General features: G+C 32.9%; 1 protein-coding gene across 1 annotated transcript in view; it reads left to right on the top strand.

The window, feature by feature from the left end:
• The window catches only part of LOC129220571 (uncharacterized), an 85485-nt gene that overhangs the window by 54270 nt on the left and 18266 nt on the right, over positions 1–12949 (top strand). Inside the window, exons 11-13 of the mRNA XM_054855003.1 lie at positions 4892–5016; positions 10059–10165; positions 12505–12657. Coding sequence (XP_054710978.1) covers positions 4892–5016; positions 10059–10165; positions 12505–12657 — 385 coding nt within the window. The remainder of the gene's footprint in view (positions 1–4891; positions 5017–10058; positions 10166–12504; positions 12658–12949) is intronic.

The following is a 12949-nucleotide window of genomic DNA, read 5'->3' as shown; positions in this document are numbered from 1 at the left end:
AAATCAGTTAAAGTATAAAACCTTATCATTCTTTAAAAATCACCCTGTACTATGTTCTACAACAGCGTTTCTTAAATTGTGTTCCGCGGAAACCCTGGGTTCCACGGAATATCTTAAGGGTTCCATGAGACTTGCGTGTTTTCTTTTCACACTTTTCGAATTTGTCGCCATCCCTTAGAAAATTGATGATTATAACGCCTTTTCAAAATTAAAAAAAAAAAATTACTTTCACCTTCGTATACTAATCTGAGGGCAATTCCATGAAACTAGTGACATCACAGTAAAAAAAAAAAAAAGCCTCATTGTATCAGTAATTCTTTCCTTTCATGTAAGGCAAAAAAGACTATTTTTCTAAAACTATGCGAAAAAAGTTCTAAACACTTTTTTTGTAAGCTTTAAGGGCAAATTTTGACAACACTATACTCAGTGGCCATGCGTCGTTGTATTAGCGGTTCTAAAAGTTAATCTTTTTTTTTTTCACTTATTGCAATTTCACTTATTTCAAATTAATCGCTATGTCTACAATCTTATTTTTTATTGAAATTTAGTTTACATAAAAAGATAATAGACCAATAACGAAACTTTAAACTGTTATAATTGTCTTGTAACAATGTTTTTTTTTTAAACGAGGCCTCATACTAATGTAACATCAGTCACAAAATTGTAAAATTGCATTGCTTAAACAAAAACAAACCCAAGTTTATAAAAATCCTATTCTCTTCATTTATGATGATATCTTTAATATTAATTCCTTAACTATTTATAACCAGTTGAATTTAATTATTTAAAACTTATTTGAAATATGTAACATCAGTCACAGTAACATCAATCACATTTCTCTTTTCGTTAATAAACCTGAAACAAATTGCATAAATGGCATTGACTGCTGCAGAAAGGCAAAAAAGGAGGCGAGATAAATTAAGAAATGAAGGAAAACATTAAAATTATAAAAAGTAGAAAAAAGTAGAAGCTAAAAAGAGCGGATCATAAAAAATTAATTAAACAATTCTTTTTAAAAACCAGCATAATTACCAAAGTTTGTTCAGAATAAAACTAAAAAGAGAAATTAGATGATGAAGTAGAACAGGAGTAGAACAAATTTAAAGTATTGAAGTCCCAGGCTATAAATTAGCAGCATTACCCCTCTTTAAAATAATGAAACCTTGGTAAAATCTGTTAGTCATTAAAAGCACTCTTTATCATATCTTCACAAGAGAAAACTGCAGCTGTAAAAAATTGTTCAAACATGAAATTTGACAAACAGATACTCCTAGTTCTCCATGTATTACATTTAAATAAAAGTCTACAGCTAAATACTAATAAAGCTACATCATCGTTACAGAAATATTTCTAAATGTCACAGCTTCATGGAAATTTCAGAGCTATCATCATTCGACTTGCAGTCATGTGTGTTATGAAGAGTTATCCTTTTTTAAAATTCAAAGCTGCAGCAGGTGTTTAGCAACAACACTTTTTTACAGTAAAGGAGGGAATCACTTTCAGCAGAACATGTTTCAAAATTGTTAGCTGCTACTGGAGAACTGGTTCTTGAAGAATGTGACAAACAATTGTATCACAAGAAGTTAGAAGCATTGAAATTGAAAACTAGCCTTATTTAGTAAATGTAAAGATTCAAGCAGTAAAACATTTTAAATTGGCTGTCAATGTAAATGAAATTTAACATTCACATGAGAAAGTAATAAAATATTTAGCGCACTAGATGTAGTAAAGGCAAGAGGACTTTTTATTTTATGAAATACATCAAAAATTTAACTTTTAAAACTTTATAAATATACTTTTCTAGTATTTTAAATACAATTTTACAATTTTAAATGCTAATTTTATTTTTAAGGAGAAGTAATTTATAATTGCAGCAATATTTTGTAAATGTAACATCAGTCAAAATCTTTGTATCATCAGTCACGGGTGTGTTAAATTTTTTTTTTTTTTTTACTTTCAGTCTTTAAGTTTTTTCAATAAAACAAAGTATTTCCATCAAACATAAAATCTCTATTTTAAGGGGAAGAAATCTGTTTAGATTTTATGTTATTAGATTGAAGAGAATTTCAAATAATATATAAGTCACTTTACTCAATGTTTCTCTTCTGCGTAACATCAGTCACGTTTTATTATTCCCCTTAATTTCATACAAAAAAAATTTCCTCGCGCCAGACAATAAGTGTGGGGGCAGTGATGTACCATATCACGACATTTTATATCAGTTTGAGAAGAAACAAAATTTAATTTCAAGACAGTTCTTAATTTATAAGTTAAAAATAGAGTCAAATTGTAACGTCAGTCACCGTGGACAGACCCCTGAGCATTATTATCCATCAGGGTCACCCACTATAGCAGCGGTTCCCAACCCTTGGGCCGCGTCTCCCAAGTGAGCTGCGAACAGCGTGTTACTGGGCCATACATACTGGTCTAGAATCTGAACCAAGATAAATTTTGGGGTATTCATTTTCGCTTTTTGCGAAAATTCACTTATTAGATATAGCAACACTCAGAAACTTTCCCTGGCTCATCGCCATAATGGAACTTTAGGATTAAGATTTTTCATAATTCTTAGGAACTTTCCATTTTAATTGAAGATGAAATCTAATGAATCAGAAACTTCTTTAATGAAAATTACCAAAGAAAACTGTTTTAGTTTCAAGCTCCAAGTTAAAAATGCTCCTCTTTTGCTGAACTGGCATGACTAACTTGTGAATTGAGGCACTTGAGGGGCGACAACCTACCTAATTGAATGAGATTTTTCATTGCAGTTTACAAAAAAAAATGTACACACACACACACACACACATATATATATATATATATATATATATATATATATATACACACACTCAAGAGCCACAACATTATGACCACCCCTACATTTTGCAATGAACTCGCCTGGATGACGTGGAAGGCACGTGATCAGGTGGAAGTGGTATTTAACTGCTGCTGGAGTGTCTGAAGAATCATTCTTTCACTTAAACTTCTGTGTGTGATGGGAAAGGCTGCCGTCCCATGACATCCCAAAGGATGTCATGGGACGGCAGCTCAGAGTTCAAAGACCACCAATTCGCAATATCTCGGATTTGCGTAACCATTGCTTAAACATCTGGTACAATCTGTCTCCGGCCATCCACCAAGGCCTTGTGGCATCCATGCCAAGGCGGGTTGAAGCTGTGTTGCGCGCCAAAGTTGGGCCAACTCGTTATTGACAGGTGCTCATAATGTTTTGGCTTTTGATTGTGTGTGTGTGTGTGTGTGTATATATATATATATATATATATATATATATATATATATATATATATATATATATATATATATATATATATATATATATATATATATATATATATATATATATATATATATATATATATATATATATATATATATATAGTAATACGTTGAATGTGGCGAATAATTTGAGACTAAAACTATCCAGTTTCAATCCAGATATCAATTCCCTCGTATAGGAAAAACAACGCCAAAAATCCCGTCATCCCGTCTTACAGCTATGCCAGCTAAGTAAATGCAATAAAGTAATTTTCTTCCTAAAAAAAATATTTTGAAAATTGTTCTTGTACAGTATATTTATATCTGTGTTGCAACATAAAGAGAGAAGGGGATTAACATCTCCAGAACTCTTGCTTTTAACGCATTTTCAGTCCTAATATACGGTATATTATTTACACTTTTAAAGACAGTTACGAACAGGTGCCCTCCTCCGCCCCCTGCCCCCCCCCCCAGAAAGTTTATTTTGGCTGTGCAAGTAATGTATAGTAGTTAGTGGGCCTCAATCATGTTTTCTGCAAAACTGGTGGGCCGCAGAATTAAAAAGGTTGGAAACCACTGAGCTATAGGAATAGTTTTATGTGTCACCTAAAAAATGCGATTCTGAGGCTACCAAAATATTCTGAAACTGTGCCGTCAACTTCGAAATTTTTCCGAGATTAATCCCAAAACACCACCTTATATCTCCAGAGATGGTCTAACATTGGGTTGTAAAAACTTCGATTTCAAAAAATTTCCGGAAGAATGTACTCTAATATATGACTCTAATATCACCAAAGATAGTTTTAAAGTGACTTCAATGTTGAAAAAATTTCGGAAGGACACCCCAATCCCCCTTTTCTACAACATTGCTATAAATATTGCCAAAAGTTACGATTTTTGACGTCAATTTAAAATAGATTGCTCGTGATACTAGCCACTATCCCAAGTATCTATGGCAGCAATTGAAAATACTATTTCGACACTTAACCAGTGAGGGCCAATTTAAGGAGCAGTTAGTACTGTCCAGAGCGCCTAAATTGCCTGGCTCTGTTTGATGTCAACATACAGTGATTTCAAAGTCTCTGATTTATAAATAACTGAAAAATTGTTGAAAAAAAGAGACAATTTAATTTTTAAGGTTTAAAATTTTTTATGTGCAAATTTAAGTGAATTATTAACACTATTGCAGGTAAAACACATCAATATTTCTTTTCTTAAAGATGAACATGTTTTAATAATATAACTCATGCATAAATTTCGAGGTATCTCTAGCCCTTTTAAAAATACAAAGAACCACAAATAGGAATGTGTTGATAAAACATGGGTTCCACGAAAAATGTCAGCATTAAAAAGGATTCCACTTATCAAAGAAATTAAGAAACGCTGTTCTACAAAATAAAAATCCTAAAATCTCCATTTAATTATTCATTTAATTTTAATTAATTAATTTATTTACTAATTTATTTATTCACTAATTTATTTTGATTTGCGTTTTGTCATTTGGTTTGTCAATTTATTTTTATTTGATTATTGTTATTTATACATTATTTTGGTGATTACTTACTTTTTTCAAATTATTTGTTGATTCATTTAATCTTTTATTTATTTCTTGCAGTTTTTATACGGGGCCACAACTTTTCATATGCGTTTCTGATTACCACTTAGCAAAAGAAATTTTGAATCATCCTCTGACCTTGGCTCGTCCACCTCAAGCATTTGCATTCCTAAGAGGATGCGGAGGTATGAGAGAAGTGCTTTTTTTTTTCTTTTTGAATTTATTTATGTTATTCATTGATTTTCATTTGTTTATTTCACTTCCTTATTTATTTATTTATTTATTATTTATTTTTTATTTATTTTTATTATTTGTTTATTTATTCATTTATTTGCCATTTTTTAAAGGAAAAAAAACTTTAAATCTGCTTTGTGATCGTAGAGTGTTTCACTGTCTCGCAGCGTTGAGATTATTTGGTGTGTTAGATCAGTGGTTCCCAACCTTTTCCCCCTTCGAACCCCTTCCAAACTCCTAAGGAAGCTGACGAACCCCCTTGGGTACTAGGTAATAAGAACCAAGCAAAAAAAAAAAAAAAAGTGTGCACACACACACACATGTAGACAATAAAATTTGGGAGATTTATTTTTAGTTTGATGTTGCTCCAAACTTTATATCAAGAACGAAAACATAATTGCAAAATATAGAATTACAAATACTGCTACGCACTAAAATAATCTCAAAAACATGATTACAAAACAAATTCACCAAAAAATAAACACAGTGATTATTCAGTATTCGCAGCTCCAGATTTTGAATACGCCACCTTGCGGTGATTAACGCTACTACCGAAAAAGGTAAAACATTCCATTCCACATGCTTTCTTTCGGGTAAATTACAGTCTTCAGACAGTTTGTAGTGTAATACAATTTCAGAAGAATAGAAAAAAAGCTTCCCACAAACACGATTAAAAATTACTGTCATTCACTAAGCGTCAAAGCAAGTTATAAGTTAAGGCATTTGTTTGTTTTACCTTTTTCATCCGCCAATAGACAGTAGCTCCAGCGCCCCTATAGTTTATTGTAGTTGCGAATTGAGTTTCAATTTACTTTGAAAAACATTTTTTAATGTAATATTTGTGGAACAAAGAGCTCAAAGTTTAGCTAAAATGTTTCTGACACAAGGGTATAATTATCATTATCATTAAATCAGAAATTAATTAAAGAATGAACTTCGAAATATCTTTCAGGGAGCTGTCTCAGATTAACTAAATGAACTTTTTTCTTCCAGTAAAATGAGAAAGATCTCTAGTTTTAAGTCTTCTTGAAAAGGATTACGAGCCTAACTGTTTAATAAGGATATACTGTGCACATTAATCGTTTGATTGCTGAAGAATTTTCTTGTAACTACGCTATGAGTGCAGAGTAAAATGCGTATATTGAAAAAATATAGAAGTGTCTATTTTCAATATACGCATTTACTCCAATTTTTACACAATATGTAATTTTTAACAAAACATATTTTTAAGCTAACTTACTACAAGTGAAATTTTCAACACAAATCTCATAAATTCCTTGTTTAAATTAGTGCAAATTAAGTTGCATGGTTAAATTCCGTTGATTTTATTTTTACTGCGACCTCACACTAATAAACTTTCACCCACGAAGATTTTCTAAAGTAATTAATTTTCCATACTTCCTGTGGTATTTTTAGGTTGCTAGCCATTTTTTCTCTTTTTCGACAAAAAAAATCGAAAGAAATTGAAGTCTATATAGTTTGAAAATTATAGCAACAAACAGCACGTTCTCACTTCTATGCATTTTTAACTCAGCACACAGGAAGAGCGACAACTCTTTGTCGGACTCAAATGGTAAAGAAACTAAACTTGAAAACATTTGAGACGCTTGCATATGCTCCATGTAATGTTTTCATCAAGTTTAATGAACTCTTCTGATCAAAAAGCTTCTGAGGGAAACGAACGCTTTCAAATTCTTTCATCTGAGGACATAGTATTCACAAGTAGAGTTTTTTTTAGCATGGCTTCTGGCCTATCATTCTCAATGAAAGCGCTAAAAACCGACGCTTTGCAATGACAAGCTAAATTCTTTTAAACGTAAAATATGTCAAAAAGTATGCAAATATGTTCATGCTAAGAGTATCGAATATGTAAAACCAAAATAAGTAAAAAAAGGAGCAAAATTTGCTTGAAAGGGCTTGAACATGAGGCTTCATCAGAAACAGGCATGTTAATACTCCGCCATTACAATATTTTTTTCGCGAACCCTAAGGGGTTCGCGAACTACCGGTTGGGAGCCGCTGTATTAGAGTATTGTGTGAGCAACGAAAATGCTTAGCTTTACTTTGTCATGGTGGAATTTGAGATAATTTTTTATGTACTTATTACATTAAAAGTATGAACAAAAGGTTACGGTTAGGGTTACGGTTGCTTTCCATGTTAATTGAATAATGTATGAAAATAGTTTTGGGTGTGCAATAGATGCATTTAAAAAAACTGGTTACATATTAGTTACATTTCGCTAAAAACTACTTTACCCAGTACATACAAAAGTAGTACTGGGGTACTACTGGGGTATTGGACTTAGTCCGTCTAAACATTATTAATAATTCCAAACTTTTCATTTATTTTTTTTTTATTTTATTTATTTATTTTATTTTTTATTTATTTATTTATTTATTTCTTTATTTTTCATTTTTTGTTAAGTTATGATTTTTTTACAAAGATGGTAAAACTGCAAAAAGTAATGAACGAAATGTAAGCGAAAGTGACGTCATTTAATGGAGACAATTTGACAAACTGCTGCCAAGTTGCAGTCAAATGTGACGTCAAACACGAGGACTGCCAAATCCACTCAGTTTGGCAATATTAGACATTCGACGAAATTCTTGGAAAATCCTATTTTCCATCGTAAAATTTCTATCATAAAACTTAATAGGGCTGTGTCACCAACATATATCCGCGCAGTAAATAATTTCAGTAAAAACACAACAAAAGACAGACAGAATCTCTGTTAAATTACCTAAAAGATCCTTCAAACGCTACGAATCAAGTCTTAATCACATTTTTACAGAAAAATTGTTCCTCTTCTCTCGCTACAGAAAAAAATGAAGCATCTCTGTTAAATTACACAAGTAATCATTTAAAATCATGGATCAAGTTTCTCGATAACAGCTTCACGGAAAGTTGCTTTGTTTTTTTCTTTTTTCGCATTCTTAATGATCGTTGTAAAAGACAGGTACGAATGCAAGTACATTTTTAGACGAGTTATAGTTAGACGAGTATTCGCTCAATAGCTCTTGATAAAGCTTATTGAATTACAGTTTCACAAAAAAAGTATCTTTCGGTCTATTTTTGTGAACTTCCTACACATGCTAAATACTTATAGCAACCAGTAGGAGGATAAGCTCAGTATATATGATAAGTGCATTGCTTCCAGCTTTGCTGTAGCCACTCCAGGCTGACGATCACCTTAAAAGATGAAATTTTAGCCTCTGATTGCCATAAAACGAGCTGACAGGTTCGCTACTATCTGTTAGTAGTTCTGCTTATGCTCATTCTATAGTCTTTTGTAACGGTAAGAAACCTTGCGTGCTAATATTCAGTCAGTTTACAGGCTCTCGGGTATTTTATTTCTGTCGTAGTACTGAGACTTGAAGCGTTTTCTTCGATCAATATACAGATCCTTGGTTTTCTTATTTCTGTAAATTTAGTTTTTCGCAGAAACTCTCTGTGTTTTCAAAAAAATATCAGTGTAATTTTGGTACATTTCCGTTAAAAGTACGTCACAAGGCGCATTTTTTACTTTTGGCAGTTTTGATTTATTTATCACTACTGCAAACTAAAAATTTCGCCGTTAGTGACCTTCACCACTACTCAAATTTCTGAATTCACATGTTTCCATATGCTTGTAGATATCGCCAACCTTTTTTATAGCTATTTTTCAATTGTCGCCAAGGAAAAAAGCTAGCAAGCCGCCAAACCAAGTGATGTACCTTTTAATAGTACCGTTTTTTTTTGGGGGGGGAGGGGGTTCATAATTCTCTGTAATATCTTCTTTTTCAGCCTCCGTAGATTTTATGTTTCTCGTTATGTAATTTTACACCAGTCTCCTATCAAATAATTTCTATGAGATTCTCGCGTATTTTCATCACACAATTTTTAACAGTGCGCAACAAACAAGCAGATTTCGATAGTTAAATTGTTCTTCTCTTCACTATAAAACAATTTCAAATTTCGAACGACAGAAAAAAATACTATTTCTTAAAATTTAAATGTGACATTGGACAAGATTTGCTCTCGAAGGCAAGTCCACTCATTAAATCATTTTTATTTATTTATTTATTTTTTAAAGAATTACGCTCTTCTGACTCGATGCGGAATAGGTTTCTACATACAATGCACTAATAAACGGAAAAGTCAGTCTGGCTCTAGGGTACATATATTACAATACAATAATTACTAAATATGTTAACTACTTTATATAAACTTTGGTGTCTTTTTCTATCCCATTGAAAAAATTGTACTACCAGGATAGCATTTATGTATTTAAATTATTACTAAAAATTATAATTATTTGCATGACTCGATGTGAAATAGGCTTCTACGTACAATGCACTTATAAACAGAAAATCGCAATTTTGGGGCTTACGTCAGTCTTGTTCTGGGGAAAAGATATTACAATACAGCAATTACTAAGTATGTTAATTACATTATATAAACTATGGTATCTTTTTCTATCCCATTAAATTATTTGTACTACCAGGATAGCATGTATGTAATAAAACTATTAAACAAATTGAAAGGCAACAAAAGAATTTTAGCAGTACAAAAAAAAAAAAAAAAAAAAAAAACGGGAGAAGAGCAGGTGTAGAAAAAATTATAACTACTGCTTTAATACCTGTTGCACTATCACTTTACTATAAATTAGAAATTGTTAGTATCAATAGTTCAAGCTGATTTCAAATGAATGTTAGCATTTTAATATAGCTGATACTAACAAGCACTGCAGGAAAATACTATTTCGCAAAGCAAAATGTTTTGCATACGTTTTGAAAACACTTGATTTCTTACTTTATTGTACGGCTGCATTTCTAACTGAAAGATTATGGATTTAAGAAGTATAACTTCTAACTCTTGCTTCTTTTTTTTCCTCTATTCACCCATGGTATAGTTTCAGAAATTACATAATAATCAAGTGTGGTAATAGAGTTGGTTAACATTTACCCCATGTTTTCTTTGCCCCGACTAACCCTACTTTAACTATTCTTCTAGGCTTTCCCGGAAAAAGTGGAGAAGAATGGACAGAACAGCGACGTTTTGCAGTTCAAACAATGAGAAATTTAGGACTCGGAAAAGGGTTGTGGGAAACTATGATTCAAGTAAGAATATTTTTTCTTGCGTTGTAAAAAAAAAAAGTTATTTTATCTAAGAGTAAAAGTTTTTTATTTATGAAGCTCTAAACTCGAGAAGTCACACATAGTAATTATGAGATGAAGATGATCCAGTCTAATTTATAAATAAAAACAGAAGTTAGATGTATTTTAGAATTGAGTTTCACTACACATACAGGGAAAGGTTTTTAGCACGAGTGATGTTCCTGAAATAAGATTTATTTGTCAGATGTTTTCACTGCTCAGCTACGCTAGAGGAGGCCCAAAGCGGGTAGGTTAACGAAGAGTGCTCGAAAGTTGCAGTTTTGGATTTTTATCGCAAAAATTTCGTTTTATTTTCTAGCAGGGTTCTTGAACTTAAAAATAAAAAGTGATTTTTGACCAATATTTATTAATTGTCAAACATTACAAACACTTGAAAAACCCATTTTGCCCTACCAGGGGGCCTAAAGTGGTAAGCTTAACTAATTGTGGTTTGGTACATTTGCCAATCAAATATGAAGTTATAAATGATTAAATTAATTGACTAACTGCCAATATAAAACAAATATAAAAGAGTTATACTTATCCTATTGAAATAGAAAATCTAAGTCAGCACTGGTGTCAAGAAATTATGAATAAATATTTATGATTAAATCTTATACCCGCGCGCTTTCTCCTACCTGCTTTGCCCGAAGGCACATTTCAATAATTATAGCCTTAAATTTAAAAAAGAAACAAATGAAATGACCATCGTAGTTTTTAGGTGGATGGTATCCGAATAACGTAATATTATTGATATTTAAAAAAATAAATTGGTCTTCGACTAATCACAAGTTACATACCTTCCCTTTTTTTTATATGTATTATTTTTTCTTATTTTAAACCTGGTTACGCCATGCCGCTTCACTGCTGCCTCGCTGTGACAGATTGAAACTCGGGAATGTTCGGGTAAACATGAACACGACATACGCATACATCGCAGCTTGCATATCATGCGGCGGCATACGAATGCCTACCCGCTTTCAGCCACCCTCCCCGGCAGGTTAAAAAACGTATGGTTTTAGTTGTATTGTTGCTGCTGCTGTTGTTGACGCGCTCATGGAGCAAAAAAGTTAGTTGGAGTCCAAGACTGCTTTGGCCACTTCTTCGGCATGATCAGAGAAAACGATATCTTTAGTCCAGTTGATGACGATGCTGAAGATGACCGAAGTCATAGCTGGACAATAGGAGAGATGGTGATGGTCTAGTTGTGTAGATAGGCAGTATGGACCTATTGAATCGTAAGTTCTGGACATCTGGCAAGGTTTTAGTGCCTTTTAGGTATCCATGTCTAGTCCTAAGTCTTGCAGTGGTGGTGGTGACCTCTCGGAAGGTTTTTCTATGTTTGGCAACTACCTTGGCGTCGGCAAAGGTGGTTAACGATGAGGTGGTATCTAGAATTCTGGCTTCTTTAGCTAGAGAGTCAGTCTGTTCATTTCCGGCTATATCTACATGGGCTGGAATCCACTGAAAAATGCGCTTCTTGCCCTTTTTCACGATGTTGGTTAGGGTGTTGTTAATCTTTTGACTTAAAGAAGTGTTGCCTCTCTCTATGGCTTGTAGTGCAGACCTGCAATCCGAGAAAATGACAATGCCATCAGATGGAGAACCTTGAGATGAGTTGCGGTGTTAGTTCGTAACCCAATATGAAAGGGAATATTTGGACAATATTATCCACTGTAAGATGCTCTTCTTGCCCTTTTTCACGATGTTGTTTAGGGTGTTGTTAATCATTAGACTTAAAGAAGTGTTGCCTCTCTGTATGGCTTGTAGTGCAGACTTGCAATCCGAGAAAATAACAATGCTATCAGGTGGAGAACCTTGAGATGAGTTACGGTTTTAGTTCATAACCCAATATGAAGGACAATATTTGGTGAATAGTCAGAGATAAGTGCACCATAGCTGAAGCAGATCATAATGGGATGAGATGAAGCAGATCTCATCTTTGACAGTTCCGAAAAACATAAATACCCATTTTTGTGAGGTGTGGTAAAACAAACTTTGAGTTCCCTACAAATACAGGAACTGACTTGTACGAAAGGCGGTACGAAAGGTACAGGGGTACGAGTACGAAAAACCTTGTTTTCTGACTTCAGAAAACAAAATCGCTTTTAAAAGTTCTTGTCATATTTGCAATTATGATCTTGAGTTCAAAATCTTTTGAAGAAAAAAAAACACTTTAAATGTATAAATAATTTTCAACGAATTTAAGAGCTTTGATTTTGAATGAAAGTAAATTTAGCATATATTCAGTGCTTCAATATTCATCAATAAATTTTATAAGTGAGTCAATCTTTTTACCACAGGAATCTACAAGTGATTTTTTGGAAGAAATAAGGAATTGGAATGGCAAGCCGCACAACATCGAAGGGCCACTTCAAACATCGCAAGCGATCAATAACATAGCTTTATTGTTTGGAAGACATTTGGATAAAGAGGAAGATAAGACAGACATAGAAGTAAGTTGAGAACATTGCTTCATTGAACGCTAAACAATCCGAAGAAAATTTCATCGAGTTGTGCTGTTAATAGGGGGTTCTGATATGATCCTTCATTGAAATTCTGTCAAATCACAAAGCAAAGGGCTCACGAACACATTACTTTTGACGTAGCCATATAAAAAAAAACTCATTTATTTAAGTCAGGAAGGATTTTCAGTCATCAAAAAAGTTCTTCTCACTGTCAAATCTCGTCTAATCTTAAGAAAAGGCAGCCCTGTTCTTTCACGACTTAACGCGTCATCTACCATCA

This window comes from Uloborus diversus, chromosome 4 (assembly GCF_026930045.1).
Source record: "Uloborus diversus isolate 005 chromosome 4, Udiv.v.3.1, whole genome shotgun sequence".
Classification (NCBI taxonomy): Eukaryota; Metazoa; Arthropoda; class Arachnida; order Araneae; family Uloboridae; genus Uloborus; species Uloborus diversus.
This window is presented reverse-complemented; position numbering and strand designations above follow the sequence as displayed.